General features: G+C 33.1%; 1 protein-coding gene across 5 annotated transcripts; it reads left to right on the forward strand.

Annotated features, from left to right (window-relative positions):
- The first annotated feature begins 1,577 nt into the window (after positions 1-1,577).
- On the forward strand, positions 1,578-17,437 carry LOC106867103 (uncharacterized). 5 transcript variants are annotated; one of them, XM_089355264.1, is made up of 5 exons: positions 1,578-1,878; positions 9,101-9,673; positions 12,355-12,702; positions 13,697-13,889; positions 16,533-17,437. In XM_089355264.1, exons 2-5 carry the CDS (start codon positions 9,115-9,117, stop codon positions 16,645-16,647), a joined length of 1,215 nt encoding a protein of 404 aa, XP_089211390.1. In that variant the 5' UTR covers positions 1,578-1,878; positions 9,101-9,114; the 3' UTR covers positions 16,648-17,437. The 5 variants fall into 5 exon arrangements, with proteins under 5 accessions (XP_089211390.1, XP_089211394.1, XP_089211392.1 ...); XM_089355268.1 differs by lacking the exon at positions 1,578-1,878 and adding an exon at positions 1,886-2,042; XM_089355266.1 differs by lacking the exon at positions 1,578-1,878 and adding an exon at positions 7,553-7,684.
- Positions 17,438-25,138: the final 7,701 nt, after the last annotated feature.

Consider the following 25,138-nt stretch of genomic DNA (forward strand, 5'->3'; position numbering starts at 1 on the left):
GTCCCAAGTTTGAAAGTGTTTCGTTAAGAAAACAAGTTTTGCCCGTCAAATCACATAGATATATATAGGATATATATATATATATATATATATATATATATATATATATATATATATATATATGTGTGTGTGTGTGTGTGTGTGTGTGTGTGTGTGTGTGTGTGTGTGTGTGTGTGTGTGTATAAGAAAGGCACAGAAATAAAATCTTATATGTATAATGTTGATGTGTTTCTGTGAATGTTGTTGCCACAGATCACATATGTGAGGTTGTGTATGTTTTTACGTTTCTATGCTATGAAAAATATGTTAGAGGTAGAGGGATACAAGAAAATTATTAAATGGGAGAGAGAAAGAAGAAAGAAGACTTTGTATGTATCACGTTCTCTCTCTCTCTCTCTCTCTCTCTCTCTCTCTCTCTCTCTCTTCAGCTTTATACATTAAGATATATATATATATATATATACATATACATCTATACATACACATCTATATATATGTATATATGTACATACATATATATGTACACATATATACACATACCAACATTCATACATATATATACACATATACATATGCATATATATACACATATATATACATATATACATATAAATCTCTATATATGCATATACATATATATACATACATATATAAGTGCAGATATATATATACATATGCACATGCATGCATACATACATATATATATATATGTGTGTGTGTGTGTGTGCGTATCTGTGTGTGTGCATGCATGCATGTATGTATATATATGTATGCTTGTATGTATGTATGTAATATGAAATAATAGTTTCACTGTTAATAGCTTCACTATGTATATATTATATACATAGTGAAAGTTTTAATAGAGAAACTATTAAGAATGAAACTGTAATCTCACATTACATTAGAGATGTTATTGTTTCACTTTTGACACAATGCCGAAACAGTCTAAGAGATTGTCCGAGCTTGCATAGGCAAGAAGTTGAATTTTTTGGGAGGTGGATAGGGGACCCATGACACTCTATGGACCCTTAGTAGTGTATCTGTAGAATTTGAATGAAATCGGTTGGGTTGTTCTCAAGTTTTAGTGATTCACACATAGGCAGACTGACAGACATTCTCACTTTTATATATATAGATGAGCGGGAAAAGATGTTTGGTTATTTTTCTCAGAGTAGATGACGTGGCTGTCACTGACCACTTACCTGGGTTTTTTTTTTATCTTGTTTAATTAGATGAATGAGAGAAAACAGTTAACTTTCATTTGTCAGGAGCAGCTGTCAATGAATTTACGACCTTCCGGCATTGCTCCTGTATCTTAACCTTACAGCTATGGTGTGTGGGTGTGAATGTGTGTGACACACACACATACACAGAGGGAAGATGCACGTATATATGTGTGTATTTATATATGCATATATAAGTGTGAGTGTGTATGTATGTATATTTACATATATGTCTGTGTGTGTTTCTGTCTATGTATGTATGTATGTATGTTGTGTCCATCTGACTCAGGTTTTCGTTGATTTATCACTAGTCATCCGTTCGTGTCTAGTATTCCTATTTTTAGTTTCCCCAAAACATTTCGTCAACACAAAATTTAAAAAAAAAACGGAACTCCGAAAGCAACATAAAACTTTTTTTTATTTTACTTTAATTTTTTTTTCTCTTAAAATCCTTTTGATCATCATCATTAACCACACTGACGTATATCTCCACTCTACCTAACACTAGAATGAATATACATTTTTAGTCACACTTACTGGCGGCTTATCAACACATACGAAGGGATGCTGAAAAGTTCCTGGCTTTGAGTAAAAGAAAATACAGGAGGATCAGTTAATTATGATTTTATACAACATATTCTCTTCTCTGATTCAGGTACATATTGTAGCAGTCCTTCAGTTTTTCTAAGTCCTGTAAAAGAACTCAGAAGGTTGTGCTTCCAACCAGGCATTTCTCGATACTCTTAAATTCAGGAATCTTTCAGCTCCACCTCGTACATATCTAAACCGATTGTTAACAGAACTAGGGGGGAAATGAAGGTATTATTAAGCTGTTATTGTTTTTGATGTTATTTACCTCTGGGGCCAACCGTGATCGAGAAGACCTATGACCAAAGGCGTTCCACCGTGACCATCCGTCGATTTTTCATGTTTCCTTCCTTTCGTTCTAACGAAAGCATATAATTTGAAGGAGATATGATTGCTTTTATTAATACCTGTTGTTGGACAATGACAAATGCTATCTTTAGTGGCCGCTCTAACTTCTAGAAATAGCACCCAACTCTCCCTCTAATCACAACCGGAAACAAGATTTATTTGACGATATAGTTTCAAATATATGTTTTTATAAAAAGATGGGATGGTCATACTGGAATGTTCTTGCTCGTAAGTTTATTCGACTATGGCGAGCTAGAAAAAAAACACAAATGACGAAGGTAATATTACTTATGTACAAGGAAATGAAATGACTACTAATTTTCAGATTATATATATTTAGTAAATTAAAATAAAATATGACTAATATAGGCGCAGGCGTAGCTTGCTCCCAACCACATGATTCCGGGTTCAGTCCCACTGCGTGGCACCTTGAGCAAATGTCTTCTGCTGTAACCTCAGGAAGACCAAAACCTTGTGAGTGGATTTGGTAGACGGAAACTGAAAGAAGCCTGTCATATATATATATATATATATATATATATATATATATATATATATATATATATATATATATATATATATATATATATATATATATATATATGTGTATATATACACCCACACACAGATAGATAGATAGATAGATAGATTGATAGAGGTGTAGGAGTGGTTGTGTGGTAGGTAGATTGCTTACCAAACATATGGTTCCAGGTGCAGACCCACTGCGTGGCACCTTGGGCAAGTGTCTTCTATAGCCTCGGGCCGACCAAAACTTTGTGAGTGGATTAGGTAGACGGAAACTGAAAGAAGCCCGTCGTGTGTATATATATATACATATATATGTTTGTGTGTGTGTGTGTGTGTGTTTGTGGTGTCTGTGTCAGTGTTTTCCCCCAACTACCGTTTGACAACCTATGTTAGTGTGTTTACGCCAATGTAACTTAACGGTTCGGCAAAAGATTTCGATCTTTTCAATTTCTTCAATTTTGTTCCAATTGATTTCAGATTTGGAGTATTGATGTAGCTTTGTATGCTCATTATTCACATTTTCGCCATAAATCAATAAATAGACAATTAACAGCTTTTAAAGTTTGCAAATCGTGGGTAATTTTAGCCAATCGAAAGCCACAGACATCTTAGGTGCCTTTTTCCATAGTATGAGACCAAGCGTTGAAAAAGCATTTACGACAAACCACCTGTGTTTACAAACTAATATTTTATGCTGTACCTGCTTGTATCCATTTTTTTTTTCTGCTCTTAAAACTACAAAATGTGTTTACTCTTTTCTTCCCGCATTAAATGCATATTAAATGCTTAAAACTACAGAATGTGTGTGTTGTTTCATGGGTCATTTTTTCGCTTAAAGCACGTATTTTTGTCGCAATGTTGACATTATTGTTTTGTCGTCTTACAATTGCAGTCACGCACAAAATGATAGCTTCCAAATCCTGTTTCTGGCTGGATAAAAATGATCAAAAGTTAAGTGTCTGTAACTTAAAATTTTTTTTTCTGGAATAAGTGAATTAGAACCCGAGATTTAGCGAGAAAAATTACATCAATACACCAAATTTGACAATTTTCACTACTTAATTTTAAAATTTCAAAAAGTGCCGCCAAACAGAAATGATCCAGAATAAGCATCAGGCTTAACAAAAAATAAATACTGGGATCAACTCATTCGACTAGAAATTCTTTAAGACCGTGCCCCAGTATGGCCGCAATGTAATGGCAAAAACAAGTAAAAGATAAAAATAATATCGCTTAACTATTAATTAATAACAGATATAGCTTATTACAGATATTTTCTGTTCGGCTGCACCTGTGGAAATTTTAAAGTTTGGTGAAAATTTTAAAATTTGGTGTATTGATGCAATTTTCAACACTGAATCTCAGAAGATAATTAACTTTCCAAGAAATTTTTTGAAAAAAGTTACAGAGGTTTTAAGTTCGATCATTTTTACCCAGTCAGAAAACAGAATTTGGACGCTGTAATCTTGTGAGTGACTGGACGTGTTGTCAACTGTAAACAAATATTGACAGAACTCTGCTTTACGCATGCCATATAACCCCTCATAACTTATTCATTTTGGGGGAATTTTCAGAAAATCTTTGCGAATTTGTATTCTACACAGGGGAATACACGCGACTGTGAAAAAAGTGCATAATTTAAGGTATATTTTACACAATTTTCAAATCATTTTAAGTAGCACCAAACATTTCAATATACGGTCAAAACATATTTTCCAACTAAATGTTTACCAACAATTATTTACCCATTCATCGCTACTTCTGTGTATGATTACATCACCAGTTCTGCTTACCAAAAGTGGCCCACTTGGCACCGTAGCCGTATTTGCAATTAATAGAAGTCATCTGTAAAAAAACAATACCTTTCAATTATCAGTTACAATGCTGCTATAATACTCTGATGACGGAGGTTGATGAAAATTTTATAGTATATTACACAAATTTCAAATCATTTTAAGTAGCACCAAACATTTCGATATATGTTCAAAACATATTTTCCAACAATTATTTACTCATTCATTGCTACTTCTGCGTATGATTACAGTTTATTAAATTTGTTTAGAAAACTGCAGATTCAATCTTATAAGTTGCTGCTGCAATCAGTTAAGGAAATTGTCAGTGTTTGCAACAAATCAATAAAAACAATAATGGTTATAACTATACGAACTTAATTATTTTCGTGAACCTGATACATTTTTGTTTTTATCTCAGTCATGTATTGCATTCATATTTCTGTTAACAGAGCCAAACTGAAAACTGTCAGTTCTCATTTTGGCTGTGTCTACCAACTGACACTGGAAACTAACAATGGATTAAATTACGTTTTTCTTCTGATGAACTGGCGTTCGACGGTAATTATGCAATCGTGTATGTTGCGATTACTATGTTTCATAAGCATATTCTAGTGAAACACGGATAAAAATTATGATATAAAATTTTAACCAAATTTGCAGTTTTATTATACTTTCTGATACACTCTGTAATTTATCTAAATGTATATGCTGTCAAGTGAAGATCGAAAGAAAATTATATTTAATGACTGACTGGAAGTTGGATGCACATGGATTTACATGGAATTTAAAGTAACAGTTAACTGTTACGTTGTTTCACTAGAAATAACACTTTTTTTTTATTACACACATGCGCATTGTGAACACTTTCTTCAACATTTGTTGACTAGAGATCATTACAGTTTCTGCACCGTCTGACAGTATCGCTGGCTCCAGTAATGCCCGTCAGCATTGGTGTTACAAGAGGATGTCCTGATTCTTATGGCCTACACCGAGGCCCTTTCGTTCCTTCCATTATTCATGCAGCTGCCATATTAACCTGGGTACCAATTCAGCCATGCACCAACTATTTTACTACTTGCAGGGGATTTATTCTCAGCTTTAGTCAGATAAATCGACCCTAGTGCTAGCTTTTTTAAAGTTTGGCTCTTATTCTATCGCTCGCTCTTGCTAAACTGCTAGTTTACTGGGATATAAACGAACAAATGCCGGGTGTCAAGCAGTAGCAGGGTGGGGACAAACACAAAGAAATATACATGCAGGCACATATAACATGTGTGTGTCTGTGCGTGTTTGTGTGTGCGTGTGCGCGTGCGCGCGTGTTTGTGTGTGCGTGCGCGTGCTTAACGTGTTTCTATGCAGCTTACGTCAACCAAATTCATTCACACTGGTCGTCCAGAGGTTTTAGTTGAAGAAACTTGCTCAAGGTGTCGTGCAACGAGACTGAACCCGAAACCATCTAGTTGCAAAGTGGGCTTCTTAACCACACGGCCATTCCTGTGCCAATATATATGAGTGTGCATTTCATTATGTTTCAAAATTTACATACGATTTACAAGATATTTCATCTAGGAAACAGCGAAATGTTTCTAAAATCATCGGAGTTTGAATGTAACAGGTAGATCTGGAAGCAACCTAGTTATTCTCTAGATCAGAAGTTCTGAACCTTTTCGTATCTATGGACCCCTTTGATTACTATTTTATTCTGGTGGACCTGCATAGCCATTCAATGTTAAAAACTAGTTATTTAGAAACTTCTTTCAAGGTTACTATTTTATTATTCACACATTAACTTATTTAGTTTGGACTATGTAAAATATTATAGAAAGAAACCTAGCTCTTTCTTGCAATACATACCAATATATACATCTAAAGCAAAAATATTTTAGGGACCCTTAAAATACTTTTGTGGATCTCCAATTTACTATTTTGTTATGTGAACCCCTTGACAAAGAATACTTCTATATATGTATGCTCTCTTCTATTTTCAATTATTTTTCAAGAACATACATATATATACTAGAAGTGTCCTAAGTCATAAAGCTTAATGTGTGTGTGTGTGTGTGTGTGTGTGTGTGTGTGTGTGTGTGATGATCTGCCTTCCATGCTGGCATGGATTGGATGGTTTGACAAGAGCTGGCCAGGCAGGAACCTGCACCAGACTTCTGTGTCTGTTTTGGTAGGGTTTTTACAGCTGGATGCCCTTCCTAACACCAACCACCCGGCAGAGTGGACCGAACCACCCAGCAGAGTGGACCCAACTACCCAGCAGAGTGAATCAACCACTCAGCAGTGTGGACCCACCACTCAACAAAGTGTATATAGGCGCAGGAATGGCAGTGTGGTAAGAAGTGTGCTTCCCAACCACATGGTTCCAGGTTCAATCCCACTGCGTGGCACTTTGGGCAAGTGTCTTCTACTACAGCCTCAGGCTGTGAGTAGATTTGGTAGACAGAAACTGAAAGAAGCCCGTCGTGTGTGTGTGTGTGTAATGATAATAAATAATTAAGGTGGCTTTGCAATTTACAACCAAAAGGCTGAACTATAGACATCACTATAGTGACAAAAGTGCTAACTAGTACCCTTGGTCACTTTACTGACGTCTATATATACATACATATATATAATAAAATTATATATATATATATATATATATATATATATATATATATATATATATATATATATATATATATATATATATATATGTATATATATATATATATATATATATATATATATAATATTAGGGATAAAAATCCAATATATATATATATATATATTTGTGTTTGTGTACATATATAATACACACACATGCTCACATCATCTTTATATGTATTTGTATGTATGTATTCTTTTTAACTATAAATATGTGTAAGCATATTGTATGTAAATGCTTTAAAAAATATCCAGTGTACTGAAATATATACCTTAACACAATTATAGTTTAACCAATTTATTGGGGTGCCAATAAAAAAGGGCGAAAAATACATTTGACCCTACTAAAAAGTGAGTGCTGATACTTAATGAGAACCCATAATAAGGAGCTAATAAAATTATAAGTAAAATGCATTCATGACTAATTAATCAGGAGCAGTGATCAATTCAACCAATCACTGCATTTGATGAAGTCAGCTGTTTTTGTCAACAATATATTTTGAATTAAACAACAGATTACAGGGAGGAAAGGATTTACATTTACAAATGGTTTGTTTTATCTATATCTGATATATTGTGATGTTGAAAAGGTGTGTGAAACTTTCTTAACAGTGCTAAATCTTTGTAAGCTATGTGACATCATCTTTTAATTAATTTATTTTTCAAAGACTAAGTATAATATACTCTGGCATAGTTATTATTTTATTCTTTAGTATTTCTATTTAGTATTTTCTGTTAAATCTTGCCACAGCCATTAGCAGATTTCTGTAACTCAAATATTGTCTGTATATTAATGCAGGTTTGAAGATTTTCTGTTACTATTTGACACTAAATGAAAGGTTTTTTTAAATTTTACCCTTCATATTTATGTTTCAGTATGTATGTGTGTGCATATATTTATGTATGTACAAATTATATTTTGCTTTAGATGTCAATTTTCTGTTGTATATCTAAGAAAAATTAATCAACAAGCTATTATTTCTTCTTGACCAACTGAAACTTTCTACTGATATGGACAATTTTATAAGTTAAATTTATGTAATAAAATGATAAGACACTGAGTAATAAGAACTGCAAAGAAGATGACTGGCAAGATTGAGAAAATATATGTAGCTGTGTTTTGATATTTAACTCAAAACCTTCCATATATAATTTCATGTAATTTCATATAATTTCATAGCTAGTGAAATGTAGTCAACATTTAGATGAGTTATAAAAAATGTTTAAAAGTAGAAACTCTTCAGGTTTATCTTGAAAATATTTCTGGATAACTTACAACATTTCCCCATTCATCGTCATCATTTAATATCTGTTTATCCATGCTGGCATGTGTTGGATGGCTTGATAGGAGCTGACAAGCTAGAAAAATGCACCAGGCTTCACTGTCTGTTTTAGCATGATTTTTACAGCTGGATGCCCTTCCTATTTTCTTTTTTTTTTTTTGAGGTTTTTCTTTAATCCCCAACTGAATTCTAAATGAACAGACTTATGCTTAAAGGCTACCCAGCTATCTCCAATCCATCTCTAATGAAGCAGTGCATCTATTACCTAATGTGTCCCTTTTTCACATAGTAGGAGATATTTGGAGTGAGATTTGAGTGTTATTTCTTGCAGGCTGTTAAACTAAGTAGGATGTGTTTCGAGAGATTTAGCTGCTGTTTCTAGCAGATTAAGTAGTCAGGTAGAACACACTTGCAAGGAACCCCAGATAAAAAATTGTTCTTTTTATCTTTTACTTGTTTTAGTCATTAGACTGCTGCCATATGGGGCACTGCCTTGAAAAAATGAAAGTAAACAATGCATCGACTGGAATCAAACCCAAACCACCCACATGGCAGGCGAGCATTCTACCACTGAACCATCAATGCTTCATTTTTACCACTTTTTCTCAATTAATCGTTATAGAGAATTTTACAATAATTTATTTTGTCTTAAAGTCGTCATTTAAATATGTTAATGTTACAGGAACCAAGACAAACATGGAAAAGGTGTCTTCACTTGATTTACCTGAATATGAGAACCAAGACAAAGGAGCAGAAAAGAATTTTGATATAAAAACTGAAAATAACGACAGTTCATTTCATGAAAATCTATTAAACCTGTTGCAGGAAACCAATAACTTATTGTTTTACCCAAACTTTGATGGCATAAGCAATGTCAGTAATTGTACATCACAGGAAAATAATGATTCCAAGGATTTAAAATTGTTAAGTTTGCTCAGTCAAAAAGACCTACCAGAAATAAACAGCAAAAATATTGTTACTGATATTAAAATGGAGGGTCAAATGGAAATCAAGTCTGAATTAAATGATGTTATAAAACCCAGTTATGGAAATCTATTGGCTATAAATGAAGGTGGAAATTCTTTCCATGTATCATCTTTTGAGGACTTTATTCCATCTATTGAATCTGAACTAAATAATTGTGATCAATCCAGAAACTGTTCTCCTTCAAGCTCCTGTCCACTTCAGATATCAAACTATAAAATAAACTCTCCAGATTCTCCACTTCCAGAAGACAATCACTCTTGCACTGATGGTAAGAATTACTTTTATATATAGATTATTTTAAATAAGTCAGAAAGCCATGACCCTATTGAAAAGATTTTGTTACATTACTGGTTCTCTATTTTGTTACTTATGACATGCAAGCTCAGGACTTCCCTGCCAGGCATCGCAGCACCAACAGAGGTGCTACCTCCAATGGATAGAAAGGGATCACTGGAGCATGAAGAAAATTTGAGCTGTGCAAGTCCAGAGCCAACATCTTACCTTTGCTCCCAGTAGACCACCAGTGTCTGACCTGCCACAGAGCGTTCTGAACATGCATCAGACTGATTGACCACAGCCAGACACATTGTGATCCTTCTTCTCTGATGTGATGTCTTTGGTCATCATTGACAATGATAGATGAACATTATTATTAATTTTGAAACAGAAAGAGTAAAGGATGACTTTGCCTTTCATCCTATTGGTGTCAATAAATTAAGTACTAGTGAAACACAGGGGCTGATGTAATCAACTAGTACCCTCCACCCAAAATTTCAGGCTTGTGCCTTTAAAAGAAAGGAATATTATTATTATTGTTATTATTATTACTAAGATAGCAAGCTGGTAGAGTCATTAGCACTCTGGGCAAAATGCTTAGCAGTATATTGTCTGTCTTCACGTTCTGAGTTCAAATTCCACCAAGATTGACTTTGCTTTTCATCCTTTCAGGGACACTAAATTAAGTACCAGTGAAACACTGGGTTGATGTAATCAACTAGTCCCAATCCCACAAATCTGAGGCCTTGTGCCTCCAGTAGAAAGGATGATGATTATTATCATTATTATTATTATCATTATCATTATTATCATTATCATTATTATTATTATCAGTAGTAGTAATAGTAGTAATGGGTGGCAGAAATTGTAGTGATTGATAAAATGTCCTATGGATGTTGGTTAGATTTCCCTTTAAATTCTAAATGCAGAACATCACTTGGATAAATAAAATACTTACCATAAAGTACTAGGGGTTGATCAAGTGAGCTTTCTCTTCAAATTTGCAATCTCATGCGAATGTGAGAAATGATTATTAATACTTTTCATTAACCTTGAAAGATGAAAGATAAGGTTGTCTTCAGCAGTATTTGAACTCAGAACTCAGTTGGAGCAAATACTGCCAGGCATTCTATCCAACACTTTGACTCAGCCACTTTATAGGCAGATTGGTAGAACTGCTAGAATGTTAGGTGAGATGCCTTGCGAAGATGATAAAAACCTGAGTGCTGAACTGCAGACATTAAAATCCTTTTAACAATGAGAAAGTATGCTAAATTGATATAGAAAAAGGACTCTTTCTAACTGGCCACTTCTAATCATCTCCCAGAAAAGGATAAAACGTTGATATATTTTAGAGATTAGAATCAGTTTGATCTACAGGAAAATTGTATTAGATTTAAACACAACCCTCTCTCCTTTATCAGTTTAACTTCCATGAAGAATCACAGCTAAACTAGTCAATAGGCTATCAGACTGTTAACTGAGAGAAAGACAGTTCATATCCTAGTAATGTAGCATAAACCCTAATGAAAATATATTTAACTCATGCATGGTCCAGTTTACTAAACTTTAAATTGATTGGGTGAAATATGAAATCTGATGGCTTTGGTGATGTTCTACATAAAGGTCAACAGTCATCAATAGAAGTGTGTGGAAGTTTCAAATGCTAGGAAGAATAATTCATTTGGCTTTGTTCTTAATCTGAGAGTGAGGAAAAGGGAGAAATTCTGTTGCCACAAAAGTTATAAACAAATAAGTGATACCATTAAAAGCAGTAGGAGCATTCATAATTAACAAGCATCTCATTAGCTTAGAGCTGATTTCATGTCTCCAAAGGACAGGGGTCGGGATATAGTTATGGGGTGGTGCATTGGCAGAATTGTTAGAAAATTGAACAAAATATCTTGCAGATATTGTTTCAACTCCCTACATTTATAAGTTCAAACCCCATCAAAATCAACATGTTTTTCATCCCTCTGAGGTTAATAAAATAAATTACTAGTCCAGTTTGGCAGGTTGGTAAAAAAATTATGGGATCATTAGACAAAATACCTCAAAGTGTTTATTCCTGCTTATGTTCTGAGTTCACATGCAACAACATTTGTACCAAGTTGTATTGGCCCTGCCTTTTCCTTGAATAACATCAGTTAATTTGAGGGAAGAGCCTGTTCGATGGGCAACTGCTGATATTCCATATAAAAATCTTGTCTAGATTGTACCTTGGACAAACTTTCCAAGTTCAGGTATTGCATGGCCAACCCTGATCAGTGGAAGCTTTAGAGGGCCTGTTTCATCCACTTGTACCATCATCAGCATCATCAGGTATTGTTTTCTACCACTAAGTTTATTATTGTACCTTGATCATTTTTGTGCTGTTCTTTTAAACTCACAGTATTTTTCTTGGTTTTCCTCTTCCTTTCTTCCCATTAGTTTTTCCATCTATTAAGAGTCTATGTAAAACCATTTATTCTTTCCTAATTAAATGTTCAAAATATTTTACATTTCTCCCTTTGGTGGTGTCTAATAATTTTTCTATTTTTCTTTTATTTAGTTTTGTCACTTCTGACACTCCATAACAAAACAAACTTTATATAAATGTATCTTTAAAATTTTTTTCTTATATTTAATACTGCCAAGTTTATAATTCAATCTTCTCTTTAATTCATTCCACAGATAACTGTATATGTGGTTGGTCCATGAAACTTCCAAAATATTGGAACAAAGATGATATTCAAAACTGGATGAGTTATATAGCTAAAGTGTATGATATTACTTTGGAATCTAAGAATTTTGAAGATATTACTTGTGGAAAGCAGTTAAAAAAGATGACACCCAAAGAATTTCAACAAAGAGATTTTATTTATGGAGACTGGATGCACAACATGTTGAGGAAAATGTTTGGTCAAGTGACTTCTCTTAATTCAACCACATCAAAAGACACTCTAAGTCCTTTCACATCCAAGAATGAAGACAAATTTAATAGCTTTTTTTCTAATTTATTCAATGAAAATTTGTGTACAAGTAAGTTCTATTTCAATATTCTACTTAAAACGATTTTGACTGAAATGACAATTTCAAGTGAATTACATTATAGTATACACTGTAGTTAGTTCAAAGAGTACCAGAATAGATTTGTCTTTGATTCTTTGTTTGTTGATGGAATAAGTAAAAGAGAATGACTCTCCCCAGACAATAAAACATGCTTCAACACACGAATTCACATAAAGAGTCTTGCAAACCAAATACAAAAACAAAATAATGCGTCATTGTTTTTTCTTAAGATAGTAGTATGATTTGAGGATGATTTAGCTGCTATTTTCCACTAGTTAAGAAAGCTGCTGAGAAAATCCCTCATTGGCTCATGCAAATGTCTGTTAGCTCTGCATGTCAGAAACTATACTGAGGGTCAGGAAAATACTGAGAAGCAAATGTTGGGACTGTTTTCTAAATCTCCATTAAAATAGCTGAGAAGTTTTAGAAAAGCTATGTAGATAGATGTAAGGCAGCCCTATTAAGTAAACAGGATACCAATCTTGACTATCCCCTCTTTTATACATGAGGGACTACATTGTCCAATATTCCCTTTTTTAAAATAGTAGGATGTTATATGAGGGAATTTGGTTGCTATTTCCAGCAAATCAACTGACCTTATAGTTGCTCCCATGTTGGCTCAGAAAGAAATGTGGAAATTGACAGTTGTTTTTTATATTTTAGTTCCAGGTCTTCCCTGATCAACAGGCCTATGATTAAATGTCTTGTAGTCATGACCTTCCCAGGTTTTTCTTATGTACAGGGAACCTAGAGAAACATAAAGGCTCTTTCATTGGCTTGGTAAACAAATCTCTTTCATTTGGTTCAGTAACCACAAGGCTCTCTCACCATTTGTTGAATAATCTAAACTTTAATGAATTAGAGATTTTCTAAATGAAAATGAAGGCTGTTCTAGATCTTTTTTTTTCTTTATGAAAATCTGTTAAAGGTAATTTTTCTGGCTTTTTTTTATTCTTATTTTTAGTGTCATTGTTGCCACTGTATGCCTTCATTTATGCAGCCCTAAAACATTCATTGTTTAATCCCAAAATCCTTCGCTGGGAGAATGAAAAATCTGGTATATTCCAATTTATTGATCCAGAAAAGTTTGCAAAACTCTGGGGTCTCACTAAAAACAACAACAACATGAATTATGAAAAACTAAGTAGATCATTAAGGTGAGTTGATAAGCTTGTTACAGTACAGCTACTTTTTATATATAAAAATAAGATTGTTACATTGATATGTAGATTAAATTATTTCATTTTTAATCATCTTTTTATGTGAAAATCTAATTAATTGGTCTTGAATATTCCAACTTTATGGCAAATTATAAAAGGGAAAACTAGCTTTGAAAATTTCAACTCCTCCCCAGCAATAGACATAACTGTGTGCTTGAGGAGTAATTCACAACTCCATGGTTCTAAAGTCAATCTCTCTGCAAAGTGCTTTAGAAAAGTGTCTTTTGCTATGACTTTGAGTTGACCACACCTTGATAGAGAAATTTTGGAGACAGAAACTGTATCTTTTCATTCATATACAGACATATAAGAATTTTGATATGAGAAGACGGAATGAATAAGCTTTATTACAAACCACTAAATTTGTTTCAGTTCATCATTATGAGCTGGTAATAACTGAACATTACATACACACATTATTGTATTAATATGATTTAAACAATAATTGCGTACATGTGCATCTTCAGGTGAGTAGGGCCCAAAGCACTGCTAGATCATCTTTAGTCTCTCTTTGTTTTATACTCACACCACTGTTATTTTGAGCATTGTATCGGCAGAGAATAACACAGAAATACAAGGAGATACAAACGAGAATAAAATACCAAAAATAAATTAATGGAAATAAAAATTTTAAAAAAAACCCGTATTCACTCCCTCCTTAACCACAGACTTATCTTGACTTTTAGGAAAATAAACAAAGATTCTAAAATAATTATGTTGTAAAATGATAAACTTGAACAGTTACTTGTCTCTTGTGTCTGTTACTGTACCACTTCAAAGGAAATCAGTGGCATATGGTCACTTTCTTGGCATGGCAGGAGACCAAAACTTCTCAGCTAGCAAACTTCATTTTGGTTGCTTATCATTACTGTCACTGGCTTTGTCACAATTGCTTTACAAGTCATTAAGAGACTCTATTAAACCAAGAAGATTTACTTCCATGCACCCTTATAAATACATTTTTTTTAAATTTTTTTTTTTTTACTTGTTTCAGTCATTTGACTGTGGCCATGCTGGAGCACCACCTTTAGTCGAGCAAATCGACCCCAGGACTTATTCTTTGGAAGCCTAGTACTTATTCTATCGATCTCTTTTGCCGAACCGCTAAGTTACGGGGACGTAAACACACCAGCATCGGTTGTCAAGCGATGTTGGGGGGACAAACACAGACACGCAAACATATACACAGACATACATATATATACATATATACGACAGGCTTCTTTCAGTTTCCGTCTACCAAATCCACTCACAAGGCTTTGGTCGACCCAAGGCTATAGTAGAAGACACTTACCCAAGGTGCCACGCATTGGGACTGAACCCAGAATCATGTGGTTGGTAAGCAAGTTACTTACCACACAACCACTCCTGCGCCTATACATACATACATTTATTTAACACTATATGCAACATTCAGCAATTACCAACTGATAGTGAGGCACTGAAACAATTGTAGCTTTTTCATTCCATTGTATTAAAATTCTTTTGTATATACACTATAGAATAATTGTAAATTTCCACACGTATATCCAGAAAAAGAAGTTGTACAGTATGATAACATCTGGTAGCAGGTACCCAAAGAGGAACTTTGGAAAGATGATTTTAAATTATATATATATGTGTGTGCTTGTGTGTATGTGATTGTCCAGGTCTAACTAGGTTTACTGAGCTTTTAAATTTAAAGCAAATTTTTTTTAAACTGTAGTCTTGAAAAGTAACTTAGCAATTTGATGAAAAGAAATCAATAAAATAAGTACCAGACTTTAATAAGTACTTGACTGAAGGAAACCTTTGACATGGTCATAATTTACTGCTGAACAACAATAAAAAGAATACAAGATGAAAGCAAAGCAAAGTGGTAATGTTTCCAGCCTCAGATGTCTTGCAGATCATTCCTGTTTAACCTTCTTGGGATACATGGGTCGATTGATCAACCCAAAGGATACAAGTTGAAAGGACTTTGAGCCTGATCCATTGGCCTGATGAAATGAATGTTGTGAATGGTTGGTTTCAAAGTGTAAATAGCCAGTCAGGGATCGTCTTTCAGTACATATTTTTGTCTTTTCACAGAAACATTTATTCTTGTTATTTGATTTATTTACATATATATAGTGTTGTTTTAGGTTTTCTTATTGTGATAAATGTATTATATTGTTTTTAAGCTTTCCTAATATTTGGTCTTTTTGGCCACACATACCAAAACACCATGTGTTATAAAAAGGTTTAATGAAATAAAAATAAATAATGGGATTGAATATAAGAGAGTGATGCATTATAACAATGATAGCCAAACCACAGCTTGTGAGCTGTATACAGCTCTCAAAAAACTGTGTGTGGCTCTTGAGGGGTTTCAGTGCTTTTTATTCCTTGAACAGCTTCAACATTCTATTAGCTGGATTTTAAAATATTAACTGCAAAAATGGGCACTTAAAAGTCTTCAACAAGTAAGTAAAGCTCTGTAATGGCATATTTTCATATTTATAATTACAATTTTAAAAATGTTATATGGTCTTTAATGTAAAAACAATATATTACAAATTGACCATCACTGAATCAATTTTTTTCTAATCCCTCTTGCAGACATTATTATCCGAAGAGAATCCTTAAACGTGTTGGAGGAAAACGTTTGATTTACCAATTCTTGGAACCATATTTCACATATCTCCAAAGGAAAGTCAATTTTAGCAGCCATTAAAATAAACAATAAAAAATAGATTTCGGTAGCTGGAAGTGGTGGAAAATTCTGTATATTTTATAGTTTAGAAATTTGGTCATAAAACTTTAAATTTCTAAGAAATAACTATTTTCGTTACAAAACCACAAAATGATCAAATAAATGCATAAATAAAAGTGTTTAGAATTTTAGATCAATAAATGTTAAAAATGAGTGAAAACATATCAATAAATCATTACAAATAAAAGATATGAAACTATTTCTTTCTTTCGAACATTTTAAAAGAAAATATGATTTTAGCTTTTAAAGTTTATTACTGCCTTTTCAAATATATTTTAAATGTATAAATTTGTCAGGATCTATATTTATATATTGTAATTTTTTTAATTTATTAATTTTAGCAGTTATTTCTTAGACAAATAATAAAGTTTTTAATTTATTTTTGCCTAAAAAGTTTTTTTTGTCATTTGTTTTTTTAACTTTAATTTTTTTTTTTAATGAACATCTTTGTTTAGTTTTAGCAAATATTTTCAATATACTTCCTTAACAGTTTGGGACTAATATGGTTGAGTGGTTAAAGTTTCTTTGTGATTATATGGTTCTAGCTTCAATCCTATATTACCTTGAGCAAGATTTGGGTTGACGAAAATCTTGAGTGGGATTTGGTAAATGGAAACTGAGCAGCAGACTCTTTTAAATACATAGATATATCCCACTCCCCAATCCTGCTCTTTTGGCCCTGTCTCACTGTATCATTGCTATCTGCTAGCCCCTGATTTGTGTGTTCTATCTACATGTAACAGGAAAACTTTTCACACACCCTACCCCAACAAACCAATCTACATCACTTCCTCACATTTCCTCCTTCATGCACTATCCTTACCTCTCACTCTTCAATCCTGTCCTCACAGCCCCATTTCTCTGTATCATTGCTATGCAGAAGTCCCCCCCCCTCTATATACTTAGGTTTAACACCACTCATTTCCCACCAACTCTCTAATCACGCTTCTGTGGCAATATCCTGCCACTTACATTATGACCTTTGAACCTCAAGGGCACTTGCCACTATCTATATCTCTCTCTGCCTTTATTCAACCATCCCATTTATATTCTGATCCCTGTCCTTTGTAAGTATGCCTGACACTTTGCCACCATCTCTATCCTGCTGTCTCCCGCTTTCTCCTTCTCCTCCTGCATTTCCTTCAGGTTGGGTAGTCATGTATCTTCCTTTGGTAACCATATATTTCCTTTGCAACAGCATGCCTATTTTTGTCCTCATTCCTGATCTCTCTGGCCGGGTAACCTTGTACCTCCTCTACAATAAGACACCTGTTTCTGTCTCTGTTTCACTATAATCTTTCATCATCTAACACAAGATCACCTCCTCTAATTCCCCCTCCCCCTTCAAAAGATTTTTGTCAGTCCAGGTGTCACTTAAAAAGCATCCAGTCCACACTGTAAAGTGGTTGGTGTTTAGAAGGGCATTCAACTGTAAAAATACTTGCTGAAACTGACCTCGCCTGTGCTTGTGCCATGTAAAAAGCACTAAGTTCACTCTGTTGGGTGATTGGGTTAGGAAGGGTATCCAGCTGAAAAAATCCTGCCAAAACAGTCACAGAAGTCTGGTGCAGGCTTCTGCCTGGCTAGCTCCACACCAGCATGGAAGGTGGACATTAAATGATGATGACGATATATAATGGTAACTCTTGAATTGTGTTTCTCACTAACTTTGTCCCTTTCACACACAGATACATGTATATACAGTGTGGGCATCTGTATACATACATGTTTTGACGTGATTAATTTTTGTATCTTACATATGCACACATAGTTTAATCTCAAAGACGTAACTTATTCTGCTATGTACAGATTTTTACTAACTGTTGCTAGTAGGTAATAAATTAACCTGTCAAGAAAGAACATACTGAAATTATGTTGAAAACTTTTTGTCTCATTTATACTACAACACTTGAACAATACAGATGCGGGCAAAAGTTGGTATACAGTTATTTACGGCTCAAGCATTCACTCAAAGTCCCCTCAGTTGATTTATGAATCTCTTTGGTAATAAAGAAATGAAAATAATATTGTCTCACCTCATCTTCAAATTATATAACCCCAGCTTCTTGCTTCAAGTAAACCAATTAGTCATTTCTATGAAACAAACAAAGCAAATATGTTTCACTTCCAACTTATCCAAGATCACTGAATGAGTGTGATCAACAATATCCTTTGTAGTAGGTCTCTCTCTCTCCATATCTCTCACTCACTCAATTCCCTACAATACCAAGATTGCCAAATGATTCAATCACAGGATTATCTCATATAGCCAATTTACAGTACTTGAAAAAAGTCACCCACCTTCAAGTAGATATTTATTTACTCACCACTGCAAGGCTTTTAAAATGGATATCAAACAAATGAAAGGATTCCTTTGTGTATGTCAAACAAAAAACACTCTCACACTTTTTACTTTGCTATTAGATCTTCTGATGTCTTATTAAAAGTGTCTTTACCAATTTTACAGAATCCTCCAATCCATCACTCTTCATCCACCTACAAATAGACACTGTATGCTACTCAATTTTTCCCTTACAACAACATGCATAACAGAACTTCTCTAAAACTCTTTCTCTATACTAATTTTCTTACCACCACGTAGAGTTACTAAAGGAAAACTCTTATTTGATCACTTTCCACCCAATAAGTTAATTTATGGTTCACCTTCTCCCATTAAGCCCAATGAACATATGCAGAACTACTCCACTATCCTTATCAAACTTCTAAATTTGTCTTTATTTGAAATCTATTACAATGTATGAATACATCAGACATTCTAATGAAAGGCAACTTCTATTACACTCTGAAAAATATCAACCTTTGTCTCAGTTTCCAACATGCCAAAGATGACCATCACACTCTCTTCTCAGTGATCACCTAAAGAGTTTCCATGTGGAAACCTGCTCCGTTTTATCACTCCACAATGGTATCTCATCTTTCAAACTAATGTAGCCATCAACCCAATACTATTCAGATTACTCTGTCAAATGTGATGCTTATTTATCTACATTGTTTTGATTTAATCATGCATTATTTTGTAGTTCCCAGATTTCAATGATGTGATTGTCTATTTTTGAATGACATTGTAGGGTAGGTCTGAGAGATCAAATTTGGTCAGTTTGAACATAAAACAAGTAGAATATTTGGACCTGATACGGTCAGTGTAAATGTTAAAGCATTAACTTGTCTATGACATTCCACCATGTCTGAAACGAGGACTTCCTAAATAGCTAAGCTATAGCATCCATCTTCCACTTTTAAAATCAGAAATCTGAGAAACATCAGTGTGCATTAGTGGGAGCTATCTTCAGCACGTGACCTACTAACTCTGGTGTTTCCTAATGTTTGGCAATGTGTTTCATATACTTCCTTCTATAGACAAACAACTTACTTGCTATCCTTACAAACAACACAATATGCAGTTTATACATTTTCTTAACCTTCTGCTCAGATGTCTTCGACATACACCTGAGACAATCACATTAGAGATGTACTGCTTTTGTAAGTGGATATGTTGAAAACATCTTCCAAACAAATCATATCCACTTAATTTCTTTCAAGATAGTCTTATACCAACACACTATTAAAACTTTCAGTCACTGCAAATGAGATTTCACAATCGATGGAAACCTCATAAGGTAAACCTTCACAGATATATAATACTGCTCAACGCTGATTTCAGAAGATTAGGATTCTTCTTTCAGACCAAAGATATCTGTTGCTGACGATTTTCAAAATACTAGCATAGTCCACATTGGAATACTGCTCCATATCTGGGTCAGAGTTGTTGTGGCTAGATACAACACATACAAACATCAGGTTGTTCAGTAACAAATCTTTCATTAACACAACCCCTGGCTCACCACTACTACAGTGATGCCTGCTTGTATGGATAATGTAGTCTCTGATGTACAATCTGACATGATGGCTATGGCTAAAATGCCTATAGTTTTAGCCTTACTGAATCAGGGCTAATACATTTCTAAATAAAGTTGCTATGAACAAGTGACCACAAAATTGTACATTGTATCTAATCTTTTTATCTACAAAAACCTACGCTCAACACTATATAGCAGAAAAGACAGAAACAGATGAACCACATTAACTTAAAAACTTGCATTTTAACTGAAGCAGAGAACTAGTTTATTGTTAAAATGTCATTAAAATGCATCACTGGTTTAAATTTGATATTTTGGGTAGAATACAAGCCCAGCCGAAGAATGCTTCTTTAGGAAAGTTAGGTTCATATTACTGATGACTAAAATGAATGGAAATACAGGGTAGAAGTATCCTACCCTGAGAAAATGAAACAGTAGAAATGAACTGAAACCATGAAATCTGTCAGATAAAATATCTTTCAAAACTAATATTGCCCAGAGTTACTACTCTTTACAAGTATACTGTGGCAGTTTTACCTTCATTAGTCCTTACAGCACAAATATCAGCCAGAAAATTTGTTTGGAATTTTCTGCTAGTCTCTTGCTTGAATAAGCCAGGGAAAATTCCCCGTAACAAATTGTCTCCAATACTTGACTGATATTTTGTTATTTACTTAAAAAAGTTTGAAAGGCCGAGTTGATCTCATCACGATTTGAACTTAAAATTAAAAAAAAAAGAAATCAAAATTCCACACATTTTTGCCTTTTTCTCTAATATTTCTGCCAATCCACCATCATGAGAAGATATGAGAAATGAAAATGTATGTCACTCCCCCATATATTGGAGAGCAAGTAATACATTCTTGTCAATAAATTAAGACTGAATCAAACTATGAAAATCACTGAGCTCTTGTATAAATATGAAATCATTATCTCCTGTTAACTATAGTTAAAAGGTAATACAATAACATCACCACATTCAGAATAAAACAGCAAGAGATCTTCATATTCTTTGTACTGACTTCATTACCCTGCATGCATAAGCAAAAGCAGGGTATTATAATCACTTGTCTTCAGTTTGTTTAATTGCAAAATTACTGGAAAACGGATGTTTACCACATTTGGCAGAAATAGTGGCTGACTGGCTCGAAATGAACATTTGGTGATTCTTAATGCCAAAAACAGAAAGAAAAAAAAAACTAACAAATTTCCTAATAAGGAAGATCATAGTATTTTCTTCACTTTCTTCATATGAATCAACCCTCATGTGCATAGGTCATAGTGTACTTATGTGCACAGACACGTGTGAGTACATAGATAGATGTGTGTGTGTATGTGTGTGGTGATGGATTCAAAGGTTTCGTTTATTTACAACTTGATTTCTTAATTTCACCAGAGTATATATACCTATAACGGTGATACTTAAAAAGAAAAAAACAATTTTTAAAAATCAAACTTTTAAATTTCCCAATTAGCAAGGTCATTATTTTGATCACTTTCTTTTTTATATGAATCAACCCTTGTCTGCATGTGTATAGATCATGGTGTACCTATGCATGTAGACATGTGAGTATATACATTTCTTTATTAGCCACGCAAGGCCAAACACAGAGGGGACATTACAATGTAGAATGCATAAATAGATATGTGACTGTGTGGGTGTGTGTGCACACACATGTACAGTGATGGATTTGAGGGTTTCATTTATTTACAATTTGATTTCTTAATTTCACCAGAATATAAATACCTATAATGGTAATATTTAAAACAAAATTCAGTTTGATTAAAAAGCATGGGCAAGCAACAATAATTTGTGAAAAAAACTTATCTGCACACAAGGTATGCATCACCCCTCTGATGCTTTTTTTTGTTGTTTTTTTTTTTTAGTAATACCAATGTGAAACCATACTGGAAAATGGATAAAAGTACAAAATTCTCAGATTGTCACACTTCACCTTACACAACTAATCATGGCATATCAGAGTGAACAGTTTTGTTCCCAACCAAGTAAATACTGGTGTAACTAGGACACTATATCTATGGGTTGCACTGTGTCACTAACTCAACTTCCACTATGCCATGGAGCTGACATGGTGCTACACAACAGCAGTCTTGTTCAATACATGCTATCATTTCCGAAACAAATACTATTTATTTCAAAATGTTTGGTCTTACAGATGGGATGATGTTATACTAAGACTAGCAACACTGCATTGTATTAGGGAGCTATAACCAGCTTGGATGTGTGAGTATATAAAATAATAATGATGTGAAATAGTGATTAATAAGACACACAATGTCTAATTGATTAGGATAGTAGACTATTTCCCAAATGAACATTTGTTCATATACAACAATCACTGAGTTATAGTATTATATAGAGGACATAACTGCATGCTTTGAGTACAGATTCAAGTTTTAGTACTTGGGTTTGTTGAATGATAAGGACAGTCAATTTTATAAAAATAATATTGCATCCAGATTTGTTTAAAAAAAAAAAAGATTGAGTTTTAAAAAAAATTACTAAATAAAATGGTTAAAAATCAAAACAAGACAGAATAGTTCAAAATGTATTTATTTATTTACATAACAAATATTGTTAACAGACAAAATAAAATGAAAAGCTTCTGTAAGAAAGAAGAAATAACACTTCATTCTACATATCTTTAATGTCTGTTCAGCTGCAACTGTACAACAAATGAGATCCCTTTTAATTCAGGAGGTTTTAGATAAAAAAAAAAATGACCCAAGTGGAATGTATATTACAGGTTCGAGGTTAATAATTCTGAGCTCTAAAGAATATAACTCAGATATAGAGGAAAGTAAACTAAGTTTTTCTCAATTTTATCCTAATTCTAGTATGGACTAAGATATAAGTTCCTTTAGAATATTAATAACAATAATAAATGTGTGAGACTTTTTACATACATGAACTAACTATAGAAAATGTTTACAATGGGTTGTAAGTCAGCTATCATGCAAGAAGAAAAATAAAATATTGAAAATGATCAAATTTGATTTACTGATAAAATACTATTTCTAATATTGAAACAAGAGATGACTTAATATCATAATTAAAATTCAACATGAACATCATATCAAATAAGTAAGAGAATCTCTCAGGGAAAATAGCAGAAGACACTAATCCCATAGTAATTATTGAAGTTAAGAGAATCAAATAATTTATAAAGTAAAACTCAATGAAGAAGATGTAAGTAAACTTGGAAATGACTTAAATGGCCATTGCATAATATCAATTTACAAATGTTGTTTTGAAAATTTTTTATATATACATGACACAAATATATACATATATACACACATAAATACAAATATATACATACACAAATACATACATTTTTATGTCATGTATGCCTTGGACGGAATAATAATACAAAAGAGGTATGGAGACATCATATACATGTTGCCTTCATATTCTAGGTTATAATTGTATGGAAGAACAACAAGGCACTTTTTTTTTTTTAATTTCAAGTATTATGAAATCCAAGTCAAAGAAATACTGTCTATTAATTACAACTGACAAAAGACGGGAGATAATTTCAAAACATTTCCCTCAATGATTCAAGAAATAAATTATATTAATAGGGTCAAACAATCCTACATATATTTCCATAGTTGTTTAGTTATTGGTAAAATTTAAGGATCTAAATCTTTGCAAGAAATAATTAAGAATACAAGGGATAAAAGTGAAACCTAGCTTTTTGTGCTTTTTCAAATACATTCCATTTCTAAAGAGTTAGGGAATATAATTAAATATTTGGTTGAAATTGAATATTAAAGTAAAGAAATAAATGAATAAACCAATTAAAAACAGCAAGAGTTTACAAATAATTCTATAATTATTAAATAAAACATAACATTGTATGTGTAGAAGGCTATAAATAAATCTAAAATCAAAATAATTCTCAGAAAGGAGCTAAAGAGAAGCTTTGACATAAATTAATTGGATAAAATTAAAAATTTTACATCGAAATAATGATAAAAATAAACAGATCTGAGAGAAAGTTACAAAACAACACACAATACTGTGAAAAGTATGACATAAAAAGGAGAAAAGTTTTAGAACTCGTCAGCATATTTCATCTTAGAACCCGTTTTGTTGAGCAAAACAAAAATTATTGGTCACCAGAGTATTTTTTTTCTATAGTAGAAGATAATAAAAATAAAGGTAGAAAATAATAAAAATAATGATTTTAATTTAGGCACAAGGCCAGCAATTTTGAGTGGAGGGGTGATTATCAATACCATCAACTTCTGTAATTGACTGGCATTTTACTGACCCCAGAGGAATGAAAGGCAAAGTTGACCTCAGCAGGATTTGAACTCAGAACATAAAGAGCCAGAACAAATATTACAAAGCATTTTGCTTGATGCTCTAATGATTCTGCCAGCTTGCCACCAGAGTAATAATAAGCAATACAATAACATTTAATATGCAAATTGATAATCAGAAATAGTTCACTGTGATTATCAACCACAAGGAAATACCGTTACTATTTCTCTCCTTTCAAACCATTTTCATTCATACGAGATAAGAAAGAAGGAAAAGGTAA

This window comes from Octopus bimaculoides, chromosome 7, assembly GCF_046866305.1.
Source record: "Octopus bimaculoides isolate indiv1 chromosome 7, ASM4686630v1, whole genome shotgun sequence".
Taxonomy (NCBI): domain Eukaryota; kingdom Metazoa; phylum Mollusca; class Cephalopoda; order Octopoda; family Octopodidae; genus Octopus; species Octopus bimaculoides.

Coding starts and splice junctions, on each gene's coding strand:
- LOC106867103 (XM_089355264.1), top strand. CDS start 9,115: ATGGAAAAGGTGTCTTCACTTGATTTACCTGAATATGAGAACCAAGAC. Junction 12,703..13,696: donor CAATGAAAATTTGTGTACAA/GTAAGTTCTATT, acceptor TCTTATTTTTAG/TGTCATTGTTGCCACTGTAT. Junction 13,890..16,532: donor AAACTAAGTAGATCATTAAG/GTGAGTTGATAA, acceptor TCCCTCTTGCAG/ACATTATTATCCGAAGAGAA.